Source organism: Scyliorhinus torazame, chromosome 11 (assembly GCF_047496885.1).
Source record: "Scyliorhinus torazame isolate Kashiwa2021f chromosome 11, sScyTor2.1, whole genome shotgun sequence".
Classification (NCBI taxonomy): Eukaryota; Metazoa; Chordata; class Chondrichthyes; order Carcharhiniformes; family Scyliorhinidae; genus Scyliorhinus; species Scyliorhinus torazame.
In genome coordinates, this window is record NC_092717.1 from 220,423,911 (window position 1) to 220,446,826 (window position 22,916).

The 22,916-nt window shown below is 46.4% G+C and overlaps 1 protein-coding gene across 7 annotated transcripts in view; it reads left to right on the plus strand.

Moving 5' to 3' along the window:
- The window catches only part of LOC140385802 (receptor-type tyrosine-protein phosphatase mu-like), an 897,711-nt gene that overhangs the window by 312,757 nt on the left and 562,038 nt on the right, over positions 1 to 22,916 (plus strand). For all 7 annotated transcript variants that reach the window (XM_072468340.1, XM_072468341.1, XM_072468342.1 and 4 more), the window contains exon 6: positions 4,861 to 5,154. In XM_072468340.1, the coding sequence (XP_072324441.1) occupies positions 4,861 to 5,154 (294 nt within the window). The remainder of the gene's footprint in view (positions 1 to 4,860; positions 5,155 to 22,916) is intronic.

A 22,916-nucleotide genomic window follows, 5' to 3' on the forward strand; every position in this document is an offset into this window, starting at 1 on the left:
TGGTTATATTCGATAGACTGGGTCTTTATTGGCCAATGTTGCATTACCGTTCCAGCATTTGTCCTTTAAAGTTCGATTTGATTGCATCACCCTGAGAATAGGTCTGTGGCTTTCAATATTAATAGTGCAAAAAAATTATTTCAAAGTCTCTCATCTCAAAAGCTATTAAAATCCTGCAGTCACTGAAGGGATGGCTAATAACTTATTTTCATTAACAGCAACTTTTCTCACTTGTGGCAAAGTCACGTTAAGCTGTGTATTTATAATGTAGTCCTCGGCATTTGAGGCTGAGTTCAGTCCACATATGAAATCACTTGCATTAAGCAGCCAGTAACGGCCACCAACTGCTGAATGGACAGGGCGACCTGCTTCAAAGCAAAGCAAGGCAAGGTTTTAGCAGCCGTACAGGCAGCATTGTTATCTCCTTTTAATAGAATGCAGGTCCCTGTGCCAGACAAATGAGTGGAGCTCACCTTTCTTGCAAGGAGACTACTGTACAAATCAAAAGCCTAGCCTCGAGGGATGGCAGCTAATAAAACACAGTCTATTTCAAATCGTTGCAACATTCAGAATTAATTGATGTAACTGTTAACCTCGGCAGGCTTTTGCACAGGACCTGATTTGCATCCTAAGAGGTAGTCCGACGGCAGTGGATGTCTTGGATGACTGGACTGAGAAAGCAATCTCTCGCATTCCATAGATTATATATTACTGCACATGATTGTCAAGTAATCATGAGAATATTTATTTGGCATGCTTTCACTTTTTTTTGTGTCGAAGCAATTTGTGCACGGATTTGGTTAAGAAATAATTATTTCCGATTTCAACTGTATTGAAACGACTTTAATTTCATGATAAGCATCTTGCAGCTGCTCAGAGTGCAGTCTCAATGTTACTTGCTGCATTTTAATATTACGGAAAAATTTGATAACATTTGCAAGATGGGTGGGATTCATTTTCATTCTGGGACAAAGAGACCTTTCAGCGAAATATGGGCTATGAAGATTACCAAAGGGTTCGAATCAATCTTATTGATTTACCATTAAATCCAATTTTTCACAGCATGAACTCTTACTTTACGGTTATTGATTTTTAATGTTGCCGTCATATTGGTGCTTACTTTTTTATGGTTATTGTTTTATTGCAAATTCCTGTTGTTTCAGGCTTAAATTTCTTTTGTTGGGGCGGTACAGTAGCACAGTGGTTAGCACTGTTGTCTCACAGCGCCAGGGTCCTAGGTTCGATTTCCGGCTTGCGCCACTCTCTGTGCGGAGTCTGCACGTTCGCCCCGTGTCTGCGTGGGTTTCCTCCGGGTGCTCCGGTTTCCGTCCACAAATCCCGAAATCCCAAAAAGACCTGCTAAGGGCAACTAGGGGCTGGTTTAGCACACTGGGTTAAAGCGCTGGCTTTTAAAGCAGACCAAGCAGGCCAGCAGCACGGTTCAATTCCCGTACCAGCCTCCCTGAACAGGCGCCGGAATGTGGGTACTAGGGGCTTTTCACAGTAACTTCATTGAAGCCTACTTGTGACAATAAGTGATTTTCATTTTCGTTTATGAGGTAATTTGGACATTCTGAATTCTCCCTCCGTGTACCCGAACAGGTGCCGGAATGTGGCGACGGGGATTTTCACTGTAACTTCATTGCAGTGTTAATGTAAGCCTACTTGTGACAATACAGATTATTCATATTAATTATTTATTATTAATTCATGAGAGTTGGATAGTTGCAAATTGGAACTTTTGGTTCTGAAATGTATTCTTTCCTATTTATTAGTTCTGGGATGTGCACATTCACGGTGCTCATTCCCACATTCCCACTCTTGGTTTTGTGTTGCATTTCCTTTGTTGGTTTCCATGGCACTGAGTGCAGGGTTTTCCCAAGGGCTACGGGACCCTGACCTGGGGACCAATCCTATGAAGATTGTCAGGTGAGCTCCTGATGCTACCGGCCAATCAAAAGGTCAACAATTCTAGAGCCTCGGCAGCCCCGTTGGGAGATGTGATTGGGGCAGGTAGGTGACAGAGAGGACACCTCAAAGGACCTTTCATTCATTTATGGTATCTGGGCATCACTGGCTAGGCGAGCATTTATTGACCATCTTGAGCTAGAACAAAGAACAAAGAAAATTACAGCACAGGAACAGGCCCTTCGGCCCTCCCAGCCTGCGCCGATCCAGATCCTTTATCTAAACCTGTCTTCTATTTTCCAAGGATCTACTTCCCTCTGTTCCCCGCCCGTTCATTTCTCTATCTAGGTGCATCTTAAATTATGCTATCGTGCCCGCCTCTACCACCTCCGCTGGCAAGGCGTTCCAGGCACCCACCACCCTCTGCGGAAAAACTTTCCACGCACATCTCCCTTAAACTTTCCCCCTCTCACCTTGAAATCGTGACCCCTTGTAATTGACACCCCCACTCTTGGAAAAAGCTTGTTGTAATCCACCCTGTCCATACCTCTCATAATTTTGTAGACCTCAATCAGGTTCCCCCCTCCACCTCCGTCTTTCCAACGAAAACAGTCCTAATCTACTCAGCCTTTCTTCATAGCTAGCACCCTCCATACCAGGCAACATCCTGGTGAACCTCCTCTGCACCCTCTCTAAAGCATCCACATCCTTCTGGTAATGTGGCGACCAGAACTGCACGCAGTATTCCAAATGTGGCCTAACCAAAGTCCTATACAACTGTAACATGACCTGCCGACTCTTGTACTCAATACCCCGTCCGATGAAGGCAAGCATGCTGTATGCCTTCTTGACCACTCTATCGACCTGCGTTGCCACCTTCAGGGTACAATGGACCTGAACTCCCAGATCTCTCTGTACATCAATTTTCCCCAGGACTCTTCCATTGATAAATGTCAAAATAAATAATTATGGAAGATGGGGAAAGGTGGTAGGGCCCTCTGATAGCAAGGGTAACCCCTTCACTTGGATCATTGGAGCCTCGGTGCCATCCTTTGATGTACCTGCCTTCTCCTTGTGGGATAAAGCCTCTGGATCTAAAGTCTCCAATTGCCCTCCCACAGACCCCCTCCCCCCAATCCCCTCCTGCCCATGTCCAACTGCTGCAGGAAGGCTATCTCCATAAAGCTCATGGCCTCCCTACATAGTGGAAATATTTCCCTTCTGGATAAATGTCATGGGATCTCTAAATCACCCCTAATTTAGGCCTTAATTGTTTAACTGACTGCTTGTCATCTTGCAGTAGGCAGCCCGTTCATATTCTTGCCTGCCCTAGGAATGTTCCTGGTCGTAGGAATGCATCAGAGAGTCATCCCAACTTGGCTTTCCACTATTTTCCCAGTCCCTGCCCCATGTCCGCCACTCTGGGGCTTTGCGGCTCCTGTGCATATATTCTCATTATTGATTCTAATGTCCCACTTATGTGATTCTTGGAAGAATGCAGTTCCATTATTAGCCTTGATGTAATGTTTCATTTGAAATGATGGGTGGGTTTCTCTGGCCTCCCCAGCCGCATGTTTCTCAGTGGCAGGAACCGCCGTGCGGTTCGCTGGTGGTGGCGGGATTCGCTCTGATCCTGCAGATGCTGATGGGAATTCCCATTGAAGCCACCTCATGCCACCGGCAAACCTGCGGGTGGAGGTGCACTGCCAGCAGGACCGGAGAATTCCGCCACCAGCGAATGGCCGGAGAATTCTGGCCCATGTCACATTTGCAAAAGGTAAGGCTGAAGCATTGGCAACCATCTACAGCTAGAAGTGCCGAGTGGATAATTCAACTCATCTCCTCCTGAGGACCCCAGCATTACAGATGTCAGTCTTCAGCCTATTTGATTCACTCCATATGATATGAAAAAGAGGAACATAGGAACTGGCTGACGGCACTGGTGTTGCAAAGGTTATAGGCCCTGGCAATATTCTGGCTCTGGTACTGAGATTTGTACTCCAGATACATCAAGCTGTTCCAGTACATCCACAATACTGGCATTCACCCAATTGTCCAATTATGTCCTGTTCACAAAAGTTGGAGACATTCCGATTGGGCAACTGCTGCCCTACCAGCCTCACCTCGATCATCAGCAAAGTGATGGGAGGTGTTGTCGCCTGTGCTGTCAAGCAGTACTTACACAGCAGTAACCTGTTCATTGAGGCTCAGTTTGGTTCCACCACAGCCACTGGGCACCTAACCTCATTAGAGTGGTGGTCCAAGCATGGCCAAAAGAGTTTCCATTTTGCCACGTATGTGCCACCTTAATCCGAAAGGAGTTTAGAGAGTTTCTGGAGAAAACGTTGGGTTTATATATATTAAATCTTTATTGTCACAAGTAGGCATACATTAACACTGCAACGAGGTTACTGTGAAAATCCCCTAGTCGCCACATTCTGGTACCTGTTCGGGTACACAGAGAGAGAATTCAGAATGTCCAATTCACCTAACAGCACGTCTTTCGGGACTTGTGGGAGAAAACCGGAGCACCTGGAGTAACCCAGGCAGACACAGAGAGTATACATTGACAGGGAATCCAATGTGCAACAATTTAGGAAAATATTTGGGATTATCAAATGTCAAATCCATTTTTTAAATAGTAAAATCCACCTAATGGACAGGACACTATCAGGTAAGTTAGAGTAAGGAGGCTGGAGGCTAAACGAGATGTGTTCAGGTTTGACTTTAAAAATGAGAAGAGGGTGGAAAGGAGTTGGGAATGGAAAGAAAATGAAGACAGCCTTGACAACCACCTCAAAACATTCTTGAAGGATTTAGCCCTCTATTAGAAAGGATTTACAGGGTACCGCAAAGGGTCAAAGGACACTTTCCACTTATTAATTCCATCTACATACTCTCATCTATGAGATATGGATATATGGTTCAAACGTTTAAACCTTAATTTTCCAGATCCGCCTACTCCGATAGCTCCGCCTCAGCTTAACTCTGTTGGTGCAACATACTTATGGATCCAGCTCAATGCAAACTCCATTAGCGGAGATGGTCCCATCATCCAGAGGGACATCGACTACCGCAGCACAAGTGGGAGTTGGACGGACATCCAACCGGTCGACAGCCATCAGTACAAAATCGGGCATTTGGATCCTGACACAGAGTATGAAATCCGAGTGCTGCTCACGCGACCCGGAGAAGGTGGAAGAGGAGCTCCGGGACCTCCTCTAATAATGAGGACAAAGTGTGGAGGTAAGCCCAGAGGAAACGTTTGGAATTTGATTATGAATCTAACAGTGAAATGAGGAAAAGTGCATTGTATTGTGTCAGTCCCTTCTTGGCTCCTGACATTGGGTCAAGATCGATCTTCTGCTTTCTAATTGAATGCGCTAATACTTTGATTAAAAGCTCCATACGGTTCATTATTTACATGGTGCAGCATGGAGTCATGTAGACCAGGAGATTCTGAGCTTTGGTTAAATACTGAGTTGGCTAAACACAGCCGGCAACATTGAAGTAGGCATCACTATTCCTCGACTAATGTGCTGCCTGAAAAATGTAATCGGGACAAACAGACAATAGCTCCTCAGTTCTGCAGTTGACCAGAATAACAACTGTACAAGACTGGAGATGACACTGAGAAGCTATTCAGCTAAAAAGAGGTATCAGTCTTCTGACTTTTTATAGGCCGATGCACTTATCAGTGGCCCAGATAACCAATGAGGTGGAGAAAATAAATGCTTTACTGTTTTCCCGAATCGCATTACATTTTTCATGTGTGCTTAACATGGCTGACTCCATATATACAGTGCTGTTTAAGATGAAACATAGGAACAAGAGTAGGCCTTTTAAGAAAGATAGGGCTGAATTTTAGGGGAAGACTTGCTGTCCCAATGGTGTCAGGACTCAGTAGTGGTAGCTGCTGGGACTACAAGCATCTCTCTACGAAGAAAAGCGATGATGACCAGAGTGAGGTGAGTCCTGGACTTTGAGAAAAGAAAGGGATCCAGGGAGGGGGCGAGACAGGTGGTTGGGCGTTGAGGTGGGGGTGCTGGTGACGGTTGAAGGCCAAGCGAGGTGAGGGACAAGGGGCGAAGTAACATCTTGGGGCTGCCACCAATATGCACAGGACACCCCCACCCCACAATGAAAATGCCAGCCCTTCTTTCCTGCATTTTCATAAACGCAGTTTTAACAATGGCCTCTCGGGTCCACCTGCCCAGAGTTTTATGGCAGCGGACGCGGTTTGAGGCCTTTAATTGCCACTTAATTGGGTCGTTAAAGGACTCAATAGGCCTAAGGGTGGGAGTGGGCTGTCCGCCAGACATACATTATGTGTGGCCCCATCCAAACGTGGGTGGGGTGACAGTAAAATCCAAACATAGAAAGATTTGTCGTGTAAAAGGAAGCCATCTGGCCCATTGTGCCTGAACCAGCTGCAGAGGAGTTATTCAAAGCACTTGGTCTGTAGCCCCATGGGTTACAACAGCTCAAGTGCATATTCAGGTGCTTTTTAATTATGACTATGCTTTCTGCCTCTTCCACCCTTTCAGGCACTTGGCCCCTTGAGCCTGTTCTGCCATTCAAAGAGATTGGGCTGATCTGTGACCCAATTCCTATCCCTGATTTTTCCCCCCTTATCTCTTAACTAATCGCAGAGATCTGCTGAAGGGCAGGCCCTCTGTTCCCTTCTCCAAAGCTCACAGTCTTGTGATTTCCTCTTCAATGGCTCAAAGCAGCCTGCCATTTTCAATTTCATCATCGTTCTCTTTCTCCCTCTTGGCTTAAATCCCCCTCGAACCTTCCTCCAATCGCCTCCTTCAGCAGCATGGCCAATCCAACCTCGTTGACATTTTCTTGTTGATATTCACTCTTCTGTCCTCCACCATCCCCAGAACGCCTTCATTGCTCTTAATGTTCTCTCTAAGCGGCTCACTCCATCCTTCTCCAGAATCACATTTCAAAACCTTCTTATTTTTCGTTGTTGGCTTCCCTTAAGTTCACCGTGCAACAAGACAATCCAAATTGCAGTCTAGATAATTCTATGTTTAAGATCTCTACTCATTCCTATGGTGTGTAATTCCTTAGGTCTTAATACTGTTGATTTGAAAACAAAATCGATCAATTTAAAATTACCACCTGATCGGGCATCAATTGCAGAGGAGAATTTCAGACTCTTACGCACCTTTTGTGATTCCTAACTTCACTCCTGAAAGGTCTGGCTCCAAGCTTTAGACTATGTCACGCAACAATTGGACATAGTTTTTCACTAACTACTCTATAAAATCTTGAAAACTTTATTCGAATCACCTCTTAACCTTCTGAATTCCAAGGAATATGACTCCAGTTTATGTAACCTCTCCTTGTCATTTAACCGCTGGAGTCTAGGAATCCTTCCAGTGAATCTAAACTACACTCCCCCCAAAGCCAATGTATCCTTCCGAAAGGAAGGTCTATATGGCTGGACCTATATACACAATATCATACATTATAGTAGGCTCCTGCACAATATTGTTGTTTCTTCATATACAATGTTGTATGACACTGTGGCTCTGTATATGCAATGTTGGATAGCACATTTGGCTCAATTTATACAGAACAGTACAACATGGCTGGCTACATATGCACAATGTCCTACAATATTGCGCGGTTTAAATGAGTAGTGCTGAGCAACACAACTAACTTCATATATACCCGTGCTGTACCAGGTCACTCCATCAAATAGCTAATTATTTAATTTGCAACAAATTCATTTGGACTCTTTAATTATTCATCCATTGTTATTCAGCAGTGCCCTAAGGAACATGTTTATTTATTAGTCAAATCTGCAGTGCCCTATTACATTGAGTTGAGCCATTTCATTGTTGACGCTTAAAATGTTTACTCAACAATGCTGCTAATGTGATGTGTCAATGCGATACATTCTTCAGAATTGTGATCACTTAAACATTCAGGACTGTTGACGGCTCTGATCCTTCAGTATCCAACATTGTGCCTGGGCAAACATGTGACACACCATCCGTGTCCTTTATTAGCATTGACTGGAGGAGGTAACAGTAACTGCTGCACAGTTTGTAGCTCCTCCTACAGATCTGCTGTTATGGTATGTCACGTTCGTCTGTCCGGAAGTTGCCAAAGCCCCAGAGGATCATAGGCTGCTCCCTCCCTTTTTTGAGAGGAAGAACTGACTGCTGGTGATTTAACCTGAGGGTCACTGCTCCTCAGGGGAAGGGCAAGTTTCAAAAGCCTTTATGAATAACCTCAGCCGGTACAGGATTTGAACCCGCACCCAACTACGCCTAGGTTGACTCTGCTTCCTGCTGCACTCCACTTTGCCTCCAGCAGAGATCTCTGTAGCTTCGCAGCCCTGATGAAATGACCAAAATGTTGACATTTTCTTTTCTTTTACGATTCTTTTTGGTTTTGCACTTTAAAATTCCTCATCATTTGTCTTATGGCCTGTATATGCAATTTTTACATGTATCTTAGCATCGCATTTCAAAGGCCTTGTTTTTTCCCCACAGATCTTTATGTATTGTCCCTGTTTCTGAGACATACAGGAAATTGGATAAAATGTAGCATCTTCTGAGTTTTTCCTTGTTACAAGCTCAAGTTTTCATCTGGTTGTCTCTGTCCTTCTATTTTTGACATCGCATCCGCCATCTTCTGTTATCATTTGTCCTAAATAAACAAACTTAGCGACTTGTTCCAGTGTGGCACCGTCCACCTCCATCTTCACTCTAGTTTCTTCTAAAGTATTCCTTCTAACTCCTATTGTTTGTGTCTTAGGCGTCAGCATTACCTTTTGCACTGGTGATGGGCAGCACCATCCACCCTATCCATGGGCGGCACTTGAGCACAGTGATTAGCACTGTTGCTTCACAGTGTCTGGGTCCCGGGTTCGACTCCCGCTTGGGTCACTGTCTGTGCGGAGTCTGCACATTCTCCCCGTGTCTGCGTGAGTTTCCTCCGGGCGCTCCGGTTTCCTCCCACAAGTCCCGAAAGATGTGCTGTTAGGTGAATTGGACATTCTGAATTCTCCCTCTGTGTACCCGAACAGGTGCCGGAATGTGGTGACTAGGGGCTTTTCACAGTAACTTCATTGCAGTGTAAGCCTACTTGTGACAATAAAGATTATTATTATTTAGAACAATCTTCAGCTAGAAGTGCCAAGTGGATTGTTGTGGGAGATAATATAGCTATTCGGCCATAGTGTATCTAGCTCACTCATGGGTGACCAGATGGAAATTCTTAGCATTTTAAAACAAGGCCTTTATTATGTGCTATAGCAAGGGCCCAGCACTCCAACCAGCCCTGACCCAAGGATTACACAGATGGTTATATGTTTGGGTTTGGTTCTAAGAAATTAGCATACACCGATCAAAGGTTTCAATATTATCAATGTCCATTCACAAATAATAATTGGATCACATGATGTATAACATATGAGTATAATCATACAATTGCAATTTGGCTACATCTACTTAATTATAATATCACCAAGTATGTATTTTTCTCTGTCTATCTAATTTCCAGACATAGATGTGATAAGGGTATATTTTGACCAGAGATGTATCAACTCCATTCCCCATTGTCCCTGTTGTAATGGACACACATGAGCTACAGCTGCACAGTGTTCAATTGAACCCTCGCATTCAATGTGAAAATAACACATTCTCTATGATTTAGTCCTTGACTATTATCTGTAGAAAGAATGGACTAAGGCTGCTGGACTCACTCTGCTACTAAGTAGTAGCTTGCGTGATATATAACCCTTATTAACCCTTTTAGTCCCCTCCTCTTTTCCCCTCCCCGCTCTCCAACTCCCCTCCCTCCCTCCCACCCACCCACCCACCTCCCCCCTCCCCGCATCAGTCCCATGACTGGCCCTCTAAAGTATTAATTACTTGTGGGATCACCATTCTCATTAACGTTTGTTTCTGTTATTTCTTGCTAAGATAAAAGAATGTTCATCAATTTATGTCCTAGGGCTAGTGTGGTTGGGGAGGGTTTAAACTAGAATGGGAGGGGGATGGGAATCTAAACAAGGTGATAAGGGAAAGAAAACAGAGACAGTAATAAAAGAAAAAACAGTAAAATGTACAAATGGTAGACAGGGTAACCAAGGGCAAGAGGCAAATAGGGCCATAGTACGAAAAAAGTTAGGCTAATTAAAAATGATAAAAAGGCAAGATACAATGTTTTGTATCTTGTTGCACGCGGCACTTGGAATAAGGTAGACAAACTATTGCCGCAAATAGAGGTAAATGGATATGATCTCATAGCCATTACGGAGACATGGGCCGGGATTCTCCGATCCCGCGCTGGGTCGGAGAATCGTGCGAGGGGGGGGCTCCCGCGGCCGCTCCGACGCTGGCCTGCCGATTCTCCGGCGCCGATTCACGGGCGCCCGTGGGATCGGCACCGCACCCATCGGGGGCCATTGAGAGCGCCCCTCCCCGGCGATTCTCTGCGTCTCGGCGGGCCGAGTGCCCGCCGAGTTCAGCCGAGTCCCACCGGCGTGGGTTACGTATGGTCCCTCACGGCAGGACCTTGGAGTTCTGGCTGTGGGGGCCGTCCTGGTGGGGGGGGCTGGGGGATCCGACTCTGGGGGGGGGGGCCTCCACAGTGGCCTGGCCCATGATCGGGGCCTACCGATCGGCGGGCGGGCTAATTCCGTGGGGGGCCTATGTTCCTCCGGAGATGGGAACCCACGCGCATGCGTGGACCCGCGCCGGCCGTGGCACGCATGCGCGGACTCGCGCTGACCGAGGTGCGCTGACGTTTGAGCGCCGGAGCAGCGGGCACCACTCCGGCGCCGTACTAGCCACCTAGGAAGGGGTGACTACCTGGGCCTGGAGGCCCGTTGACGCCAGAGTGGCTCGGCCCCTTTTGATGCCGGCGTCAGAACTTGGCCGCGGGATCGGAGAATTCCGGCCATGGTTACAAGGACTTCAAAACTGGGAAGTTAATATACATGAATATTACACCTTTCAGAGACTGCTCTGGAGAGAAGGGAAAAGTGGTGGGGTGGCACTGTTAATGAGAGATGAAATGAGGACAGTTTTGAGAGATGATCGAGACTCAGGTGATGTTGAGTCCATTTGGGTGGAGGTAAAAAACATCAAGGGAAAGAAGACATTGGTAGGAATAGTATATAGACCCCCAAACAGTAGCCATATTGTAGGAAAGGTTATAAATCAACAAATAATAGGAGCATGCAAAAAGAACAGAGCAGTAGTTCACAACCTTTTCCTTTCTGGGGACCACTGATCGCCATCAAACATTTTCGCAGACTACAACATACGCAAAACATTTTAAACATTATTTTTTACGTAGCCTTTGGCTGACGGGAGTTGAACTTATATAATTGATTAAGAGGGTTATTAAAAATACAGCTACAGCTAGCAGTTTATGATGCAAACACTCACAAATACATTGCACTTGTCACAGCACGTTTACCTGAAATAGGCCTACCAGTGGAAAAAGATAACGCTTACCCCTTAATGAGAAGATGGATGTTGTTTCACAAACATCAAATGCAGGATGTCAGGTTCCAGGAATAACAATTTCAATTGAAGATCTGGTTCAATATCTTTTTCAAAATTATTTCCAATTAAGGGGCAAATTAGCGTGGCCAATCCACCTACCCTGAACATCTGGGTTGTGGGGGTGAGACCCACGCAGGCACACGGAGAATGTGCAAACTTCACATGGGTAATGTCATCTGATTCAATGTTAAGATTATTCCAATATTTCGTCTTCAATGCGACAACCCCATTTGTAGGAAAAGACCCCAGAATATTACTGCCTTCTGGGACAGTTCTGGATGTTCTGAGGCAACTTTAAATCAAAAGTCAGTCAGGTAGTTCTGAGATAAATCCAGCTTTAGAGCACTGTCTGAAGACAGCTCCCGAAGGCTGTCTCACACTCTCGTGGTCAAGAAGAAAGATGATGTTGGTTGCTGCCCTGCGGCTCTGGTTGAGTCGCCCTGTTTCCACTGGCCGCTGCCCCCCGATTTCCCGAGCCACAACACCGGCACTTGTCTGGCCTTCTTCGCACCTCCCAACTGCTGCGTTGCTCACCTCTCAGCTCTCGCTTGGGTGGCCTGCCCTTGAGCCTTGATCCTCGATGGCCGCGTGTGTTCTTGGCTGGCTGCCAAGCTATCTGGCTGCTGTTCTTGGCTACCTGGCCTGGCCTCTGCTCTCTCTCGCCCTCGCTGCCCAGTCTGGTTGCTGCCCACCTCAGCCCTCTCATTCTCAGCCCTGTTGTCTGGCTTGCCTCAGGCTCTGGTCGAGTCGCTCCGCTCCCTTTGGCTGCTCCTCCTGGATTCCCTGAGACATGACACCACGTTTGCCTGGACTTCTTCGCACCTTCCGACTGCTGCTATGCTCACTTCTCGGCTCCCACTCAGGGAGCCGGGCCTCGATCCTCGACGTCTGCGTGTGCTCCTCACTGGCTGCTGAGCCTCGTGTGCCCTGTTCCTTTCGGCTGGTTGAACCCCTCAACCCTCGCCTGGAGGTAGAGAGTGACCCCCTGCGCCCTTCGACTGCCATAGACCAGCGCCATCTCCTTGCGTCGTTGAAGGTTTCTCGGTCTCACACCCCAGTGTTAGGTTGGCAATTCCCCAGATCCTATTTACCACCTACAGGCATATGTCAGGAGTGTGATGGAATACTCTCCACTTGCCTGGATGAGTCGAGCTCCAACAAAACTCAAGAAGCTCGACACCAACAGCCCGCTCGATTGCTACCTCTTCGACAAATATTCACAAACTCCCCGGCTGACGACCAGCAACAACCCTGTGTACCCTCTACAAGATGTATTGCAGGAACTCACCAAGGCTCCTTCGGCAGCACCTTCCAAACCCAGCACCACTACCATCTAGAAGGACCAGGGCAGCAGACACATGGGAATGCCACCACCTGGAAGTTCCCCACTAAACCACTCACCATCCTGACTTGGGCAAAAATCCTGGACCTCCCTCCCTAACAGCACTGTGGGTGTACCTACTCCACATGGACTGGAGCGGTTCAAGGAGGCAGCTCACCATCACCTTCTCAGGGGCAATTAGAGATGGGCAATAAATGCTGGCCCAGCCAGCGAAGCCCACATCCAGTAAATAAATAAATACATTTCTGTATGTTCTTGTTTACTTCCAGATATTTATCGAATACTGTTCTTCGGTTGAATATTCCCTCGCTTGTTCCTACTCTAGGTCTTAATCCAGGCTGCATTTCACCAATTTATGCTTCAAAAATGTTATTATTTCTTTTTGTTATGATTTTCAAGATCGGTTTGATTAGATAACTCTTTAAGCTTTGGTTCTAAATTGATTGCATTCAACTGCTTTAGGTTTCTTCGGTAACGTAATGAATAGTGACTGTCTAAGGGATTATAGTGTATCCATTGGTATGTATTTGATCACGAATGAAGATGTTCTGTTGTTACTTCAACTGTGCCTGGAGCTTTTCTTGTACTCATCAATTTCAAAGGTTTCTTTCACCTCTGATATCATTTTGGTTTTAAAGATATTTTATTCCAAACACACACAGCATCAATAGAATACATCGTCCATCAAAACATTGTCAACGGTTTGTACAGTTTCTCACCCTGTAATCCCTTCCCGGCCCTGCGACGAACAGCACCTCGAATAAGGTCTTTCACGTCCTCCACCGCACCTCAAACCTTCTTCTGACCTTCTCAACACCGACTTGATATTCTCCAGCCGGAGAAAGTCGTAGAAATCCCCAGCCAGGCCGACACCCCCGGCGGTGTATCCGACCTCCGATGCAACAGGGTCCTTTGCCGGGCAATCAGAGAGAGACGAAGGCCACTACATTGGCTCCCTTCCTCTCCAGAAGCTCCGGCACCTCCGAAACCCCAGAGATCTCCACCACGGGTCCGGCCTGACCTCAGCTTCCACTATCCTGGATGGTGTCCCAAACACTGCCTCCCAGAAGCTCTCCAGTTTCTCTCAGCCCCAGAACATGTGGGTATGATTCGCCGTCCCCCGTCCCCATCAGTCACCTCTGATATCATGATGCTTGATCCATCATTTAGTTCTATAGCTTCAGGTCCCGGATCATTATCCAGTTCACTTATATATTCTGTCCCTCTTTTTGCTACTGCATACCTTTCTTATGCCTTTTATCTGTCAAAAATGTCACTTTCTGGCGCATGACTCTCATTTTATAATTTCTTTCTAATACTTCACACATCTCATTGTTCCATTTTCCAGCTAGCCTTCTTTATTTTATTTTCAATTTTGTCGTGTTCAGGTTTCCTTTCAATCCCCTTTCTTTCATCATTGTTAGTATCTTGTCTGCGATCCACCCCGTTGACTCTTTCTCGTCTCATGATGGGCTGGATTCTCCGGCGCAACGGGAACGGCAAGCGACAGAGAATGCAACGTCGGGCGATGCTGATCCCGTTCTGATGCTCCAGTCCTTGGCTGGTGATGCGATCGAGGATCTCGCCCACATCAACGGGAGAATGCGAATGGGTCATTAAGGATCCCCAAGGATCTCTTGTGGGGGTCTCTTTAATTAACGGGTCTCTGGTTGTGGGGGTGGGGCAGTGGGGGAAGGGGTTGCGTCACCTCCATACTGTGATGCGGGGGGGGGGGGGGGTAACCCAGAAAATCCTGGGGGAGAGATATATTGTATTGGGGGGGGGTCTGAATTGCATTGTTGGATGGGGAGTGGGGACCTCGCTATCGAGCCGACTGCTCAAAATGATGCCCAATAGCGCCATGCATTGATGTCTCTGGCAAAGGATTGGGACTCGCTTCCTGACCCAGGTGCGATTCTGCTCCGGTAGGAGAACACAATCACTCAAATCCCAACCAATATTTCCTTTGCAGCATATTGTATATTCTCTCTCATGATTTTTCCAATTGCTTTCTATTCATAGTTTTGAGAATTCCGCTTGTTCCGTTTCCTCAGTCCTGAGGCATTCAGCCTTTCTGATGTTCCCTTCCTTCAACATGTCAATGTCTACATGGTCACATTTCATCTTCTTTCTTGATATTTTCAGTTTTATCTTAATTTTCCACAAGGAGACGCTGATATGGATTTATATCCATGCCAGGATACATATAAATGTTCTTTATATGGTTTCTAAAACATTGGGCAGACGTTTCTGGCCATTCCAGCTGGTGGGATCTTTTAGTCCCTCAATGGTGACCACCCCCCCACTGCGGGTTCCAAAGCAGGAAGAGGTACAAACAACGGGAAACCCCGTTGATAGTAGCGGGACTGTAAGGCATAAACCTGTATGACAACGAGATCAAAAGGCTTTCCTTTAATCTTAATCATGATCACTCTTTCTGATATTAGCCAGTAACCTTGAGCCCATCTCTTGTATCTTTTGTTTCTCGGATTCTTCTACTTCTCACCTCCTGAGAAGTAAAACACATGGGGCGGGATTCTTCGCCTGGTGCGGCGCGCCCCCGGGATTCCCCAGCTCACCAGCCGACCAATGGGGTTTCCCATTGTGGGCAGCCCCACGCCGTTGGGATATCCCCGGGCTGCTGGCGAAACGGAGAATCCTGGCATGGAGAATCCAGCCCCAGATTCTTCTTTTCCATCTGTTCAGATTCTCACCTTTGTAAGTCAATACTGCTCAGATTAAAGAACTGTGCCACCTCTTTTAAACAGGACCTGCAGCCTCACAGCGGAGAGGGGACAGTTCTGCCAGCAGCCATCAAGGCCACCACCATTCCCAACTTCTGTGCAACCAGATCCTCCCAGACGAGAACAGCAACATTGCCAATATTTTCTCATTCACCATCCATCGCTGTACCCAAGGGGTCTGGTGAAGGCCCTTAATGCCAGGGGAGGCAATTTCATGATCTTCTTTCTAACCTGAGAGAGGTAGCAGGAGCTGGCATATGACTTTGCCTGCATAGCAAAATTCCCACTGGTGCAGGGAGCTACTGACTGCACACACATAGCCCTGGGTCTTTATTGCTGAGTTTTTATTTTTAAAAGAAATGTATTTTTGTTCAATATTTTGTTCCTTGAAATGTTTCCCACTGTTCATTTATTTCCATACCTCTATCTACCTAACTAACCTGAGCCAGCTCTCCCCTCATACATAAGTCATTGGCTTTGTTTAAGTTTAAGATTTCTCATGGAGTATGCCATGTCAAACTTAACATGGAATTCAATGGTATTATGATCATTATTTCTCAGTGGATTTTTTTGTTATGATAGTACTAATTAACCCTGTTCCATTGCACAATATTAGATCGAAGATATTTTATCTCGAGTCAATTCCACAAAATATTGCTCCAAGCAACTGTCATGAAAACATTCTATGGACTCATCTTTGAGCCCATTCATGCCAATTTGATTGTCCCAGCATATCTGAAGATTAAAGTCCCCTACAATTATTACATTTCCTTTGCTGCAAGCTCCTCCTGTCAAGGTCCTTGACTAAAGCTTCCTGCACCTCATTGAAGAACTCGGAAGCCCTCTCTGTCTTACTTGTTGCTCCATTTGGTATCCTTCTCTTTAAAGCCACTCTCACTATAAGCAATCAGCAGCATCTTCTGTTTAATGAATGAAGCTTCCCTGTAAGAGGGACAGACTGCCTTTAAGAGGTGTAAGCTAGCAGGAATACATACTAAACAGGCATGCTGCTAGGCCTCCTGATGAGCATTCTGCCAACCAACAGTGTGAGTTGAGCTCAGCTGAATGTTACAGTCAGATGACTTGGCAGCACAAGGCTTGCATGCTGCCTGCCTCAACAAGACCAGGCGTGGGATTTTTGACAATTCTCTCCTGGGATGTGGACGTTTATTGCCTATCGTTAATTTCCCTTGAGAAGGTGATGATGATGAGTAGCTTTATTGATCCACTGACGTCTACATGGTGTGGGCACCCCCACAGTGTCTTTTTTTAATTCATTCATGGGATTTGGGGTGTTGCTGGCTGGGCCAACATTTATTGCCCTGCCCTAATTGCCCTTGAACTGAGTGGTTTGCTGGGCCATTTCAGAGGGGCAATTAAGAGGCAACCACATGTAGGCCAGATGAGGTAGGGGCGGCAAATGTCCTTCCCTAATGGATATTAGTGAACCAGATGGGTTTTTACAACCATCGACAATGGTTTCATGGTCATCATTAGACTTTTACTTCCGGGGTGAGATTCTCCGTCCCACCACCTCCGTTTTCCGGTGCGGCACGCCCGAGCCGGCAGTGGGACCCTCCGTCCCGGCAGCCGGCCAATGGGGTTTCTAATTGTGGGCATCCCCACGCCTTCAACCAAGCAGTCATTATGAGTGATGTCATTTGAAAAGAGTCGAACTCTTTGCTTTGAGGGAGAGAGAGAGAGAGATTGAGAGAGAGAGATTGCTTAGCAAGAGAGAGAGATTGTTCACTTGTGCTACGAATATGGCAACAGAGCATGGCGACCCTCGGCAAGCTCTCTCCCATAGATCCTCTTCCTACATCACTTATAACCATACTCCATCATATGTCCTATGTTTTTCATGTATGGATCGATCTGCCTGGACTATACACAAAACAATACTTTTCACTGTATCTTGGTACATATCACAATAAAACCCAAATCTAACTGGAAATGGGGAAAGGGTGGCCTGATAACAGGTGGGAACAGGGGGAAGTGTTTTACAAATCCTGAAGTGCAGCTATATTACTGGCTTTGTAATAAAATGCATTAAAGAAAAAATATATATATTACTGGCTTAATTTAAATGAACATTTAGAAGCCGACGCTTCTTTGCATTCGCCTTGGGGCACATTGGTTGATTGGGTTGCTGCCAACATATTATTATGCTTTTATGAATCTTAAAGGCAGCGTATCACTTTGTGTAAGTCATTAGTTTTCCCCTCCCGAATATTTCCTCTACTTAAAGTGTTGCTGGGGAATAATTTCTTGGGCATTGGTCACCCTCTGATGTCTCAATCAAGTGGCCAACATTGCTGTGCCAAGTCTACATGGTGGCTGTCAGGAGGTTGGTTGAGTGTGCTAATCTAGGTGATCCTTATCCACGATCTGCTTGCAGGATTTCCAGCAGTAATCACCGGATTACCCTGGTGGGAACCCTGGTTGATTCTTGCTGTCCTAGCCCAGGGTAGGACAGGTAAATCAACAAGGAGGTATTGTTGAAGCTGGGGCATCAGTGATTTAGTATCAGACTGGGGAATACTCATACCAAATGTAGGGGAGTGCAGACTTGTTTGTTTTTTGGTCAGTGCAACGCTTATTATTTTGATAATTATGTGAGTGGTATGATTAACCTCAAGAGTTCGGTTTAGAGGTGAAGGAAAATTGAGCAAAGCCCAGTTCTGAAATCCATCTCGGTTATAGGAAGAAGATTGCTTGTCATGAACCATTACAGATTTCATTTTTTGTTTATAAACACGAGCTGTGAGAAGCAAATATTGGTTGCCAAGCGGCACGTGACATGTTAATAACTGGCTTCAGGGGCTGTGCAAGGCTGATAAGGTAATGGCAAAATAATTAAGTTGGGTAGGAGTAAAATGCTGCCATCCTCAATAGCAGTTCTGTGGAATCTGTAGCTGGAGTCATTTATGAGGAGAATCATTGCACCTGTTTAATTACAGTGATAATTGTACACTTTAAGCTGTTCCCCCAAGGGGACTGCAAACCAGATTTAAACCGCGAGCACAGCCTATCAGACAATTAATAATCTTAATGTGTGTAGATAATGCGGCATGTGAGGCCGGAAGAGACCTATGATAGTGAATGGGTCGAAGTTTTGTGTCCAACCTCGCCCCCCCCCCCGTCCAGCCGCCATCCTTGTAATATGCTCCAATAATTGTTATGCACAGAAATTATGCCAAATTGGTTTCAAATTACAGAAGATGTGTAATAACAGGTTGTGACACTAATGTGTTAATGTGTTTTATTGTCTCTGCATCTCTTTGCTATCAATTCAATGGCATATGTTCCTTTATGACAATGCAAGTTGGCAGCATGGTAATTAACCATTTAAAGTTTTTAAAAAGTTGTAATTTTTGGAACACTGGCGTTACGTAAAATATAGATGCCATACAATAGCAATAGTATTTTCAGGAAAACTGCATGGATGCTGCTTATGATCGAAAAATAAAATGCCGCACAATTTTCAGCTTGGGTACAATGGTAGGTGCCACCACAAAAGGGCTTCTTTAGGTTTCTTAACCCCAAAGTTCTCTCCGGCAATGTTTGGACTCTCGTCTGAATCGTAGAGGCAAAGCCTGGGAGTGAATGGAGCTTACGGTAATTATATATTGTTGTGCCTGCGGCAAAATTCTCTGGCTGTTGGAATTCCCTTTTCCCACTGACTCCACTGCCCGCGGGTTTCCTGGTGGCATGGGGTAGCTTTCATGAGAAATCCCATTCCCATTGACAAGCGGCCGAGAATCCCACCGCCAGAGAATACATCTATTGCAGTAATGCTTTTAACATGCCTGGGTTAAGGTATATATTTGTTGCTGTGATATCATTAAAGAACCGAGGCTAAGGTACCCAGCCTGTAGGTGGGATTCTCCATCCCGCTGGCCCCGTTATCCGGCGTGGCACGCCCCCACTGGAAGTGGGATTCTCCATTCCTACAGCTGGCCAAAGTGGTTTCCCATTGTGGCCACCCCACGCCGTCGGGAAACCCACGGGCGTAGGTGCACTGCTGGCCAAGCGGAGGATCCAGCCAACAGAGAATCCCACAATGTATGTCTGATAAAGCTATAATTAAGGAGTCATAAAAGAGTGAGGTAATTATTGATTTTAACCACTTACTTTGTTACAGATTAAGGGGCGGGATTCTCCGACCCCCCGCCGGGTCGGAGAATCGCCGGGGGGCGGCGTGAATCCTGCCCCTGCCGGCTGCCGAATTCTCCGGCGCCGGAGATTTTGCGGGGGCGGGAATTGCGCCGCGCCGGTCGGCGGGCTCCGCCCGGCGATTCTCCGGCCAGCAATGGGCCGAAGTCCCACCTGTTCTATGCAGGTCCCGCCGGCGTAAATTGGAGTTGGTCCCTTACCGGCGAGACCTGGCGGTGCGGGCGGGCTCCAGGGTCCTCCGGGGGGCGCAGGGTGATGTGGCCCCGGGGGGTGCCCCCACAGTGGCCTGGCCTGTGATCAGGGCCCACCGATCCGCAGGCGAGCCTGTGCCATGGGGGCACTCTATTCCTAAGCGTTGGCAGTGTTGGCCTCCGCGATGGCCGGCGCGAAGGTGAACACACCCTGCGCATGCGCGGGGATGGCATCAGCAGCCGCGACGCTCCCACGCCGGCCGGCGGAGTCCCTTCGGCCCCGGCTGGCGCGGTGCCAAAGGCCTTCCACGCCGGCCGGCGGGGCGCAAACCACTCCGGTGCCGGCCTAGCCCCTGATTGTGCGGAGGATTCCGCACCTTTGGGGTGGCCCGACGCCAGAGTGGTTCCCGCCACTCCATTGCGCCGTTTCCGCCCGCCCCGCCGATTCCCAGAGAATCCCGCCCCATGTCTCAAGGAATCGTGTTTCAATTGCTGGAGATTCCCTGGAGTGTAAATAATTTATGGTGGGAGTGGTGTTTGGCTCTAGCTAAGCAGGTTATGGAACATAATGGCATACAGATGATGTAATTATTGGGAGCAGCCAGATCTATCTGTAGTTTTGGCAGTCTGTTATAGGATTTTAACTTGAACAGCAGGTTTGCCAAATGTTGCTAGCTTAAGTTGAAGTGTTCTGGGTCTACTCTTGAAAAGAACTCTCCCCAAAAGCTGTCTCTAGACAGCTAAGCAAGTAAACCTGTTTTGATAACATTATTTACAAGTGCCATTTAAACTGTATCCGGTTGCTTGATTCGAATTAGTCGCATGTTTCGCTAGTAAGTTTAAGTCTTCCCTTGTGTTTAAGAACTGTTTAACTGTTAATTGTAAATCTATTTCTTTGATGTTAATGTGGTTACCCCATGGTATTTGGGAGACTGATGAAATCAGCGAGAGGAACAGAAGGGCAGAGGAAAGGAATGTAGACATTGGGTCAACATCCAGTAATTGAATGGAGAAAGGAGTAATAATCTAGAATGAGTGGGTTGTCCTATCAGGAAAGGTTGGAGAGGTTAGGTTTGTATCCACTTGACTTTAGAAGAGTAAGAGGCAATTTGATCGAAACCTTTAAGATCCTGAAGGATATTGACAGGGTGGATGTGGATGTCTCCTCTTGCTGGAGAATCTAGAACTCGGGGTCACAAATTAAAAATAAGGGTTCGCCCATTTCGGACTGAGATGAGGAGAAATGAAAATGAAATGAAATGAAAATCGCTTATTGTCACGAGTAGGCTTCAATTAAGTTACTGTGAAAAGCCCCTAGTCGCCACATTCCGGCGCCTGTTCGGGGAGGCTGGTACGGGAATTGAACCGTGCTGCTGGCCTGCCTTGGTCTGCTTTAAAAGCCAGCGATTTAGCCCAGTGAGCTAAACCAGCCCCTGCTCTCTCAGAGGGTGGTGAGTCTCTAAAACTCTCTTCCTCAAAAGGCAGTGGAAGCAAAATCTTTCAATATTTGAAAGACAGAGCTTGGTAGATTCTTGATTGACAAGGTGGGTGAAAGGTTATCAGGGGTTGTCAGGAATATGGGGTTGAGATGGGAATCAGATCAGCCATGATTCTGAATGGCGGGGCACGGTCGAGGGGCCGAGTGGCCTACTCCTGCTCCTAATTCATGTGTTTGTATGCAACGAGAAGAAAGAAGGGCGCAGGCCGAGCCATATGGATCAAGCAGATTACCCAGTCGGCTATTATCATGCCAGCTGCAACAGTCAATGGTTGGATCCTGTGATTCCTGAAGAACACTGAAACAATGTGGACTGACGCCTCGTAACTCCGAACACCTGGCTTGTCCTTTTTTGGTCTCTGTGGCATCAGCTGCAGAGACAAGCAAAACGAAAGTGGCTTATGGTGGCTCCGAACATGTTTGATCACAATGCCAAATGATGGACAACATTATGGCAAAACGTTTCGTGCAGAATAGTTTTTATTTAAACGGGACGCAGTGTAATCATTCTGATAAGCTGATGAGGTGGCCCGAAAACGTGCTTGCATTTTTTTAACCGCTTGAAAATAAGCAGTAACTGTTGGCCATCTGCTAAGATTTACAAATTGTTATAGTCTGAGCAATTTTAAACAATTAACGTTCATTGTGCTTGTTCAAATACATTGTACTTTTTTTCCAAGCCCAGCTGCTGGTGACTGGTAAATTGAACGCATTGTGTAAAGTAAGTGAAAAAGCAATCAAGGGAAAATAACGTCAAAATAGTCTTTGTTTGTGTGAATAGGTGCAATGAGACAAGTTGATAAACATTAGTGGAAATATAACTGGCTCGTTGATTCGGCCTTGGCAAAGTGAGAATTGGATGGTTTCCAGATGGGTTTTGCACCTTTTCTGTGAGCTGTGAATATCAAAGAGATAAATACAATTGCCGGAACTTTCCAGCCCTTCTCGCCGGCGGGATATTCCCGCTCCATCGATGACGAACCCCCATTGCCGGTAAACACACCCAATCAATGGGGTGAGTTTCCATTTTAGGTATAATTGGTAATCTAGACACAAATTGCACTGAATTGTGCTGGTTTATGCTACATGTTTCAACTCATCTGCATAATAAGCACCAGGTGTATTTTTTGAACTGCAATGTATAAATTGGGCACAGAAACTCCTTAAAACCGACACCCCTGACCAAGCCTTTTGTCACCTGTCCTGATATCCCTTTATGATTGCTAATCCTTGTTCCCTTGTTAATGACCAATTCAACAGAGGGAATCGTTTTTCTCTCTCTTGCCTCAATTGGAATCCTTCACCTCTTTGAAAACATCTATGAGCTCAATTTTAACCTGCTCTGTTTGAAGGAGAACAGTTCTAACTTTTCCCAACTTCGCCTCATAACAGAAGTCCCTCATCCCTGGAAAAAGGCAGGCCCGGTAGCAAAGTGAGTAGCATTGTTGCTTCACAGCTCCAGGGTACCAGGTTCTGAGTGGAGTCTGCACGTACTCCCCGTGTCTGTGTGGG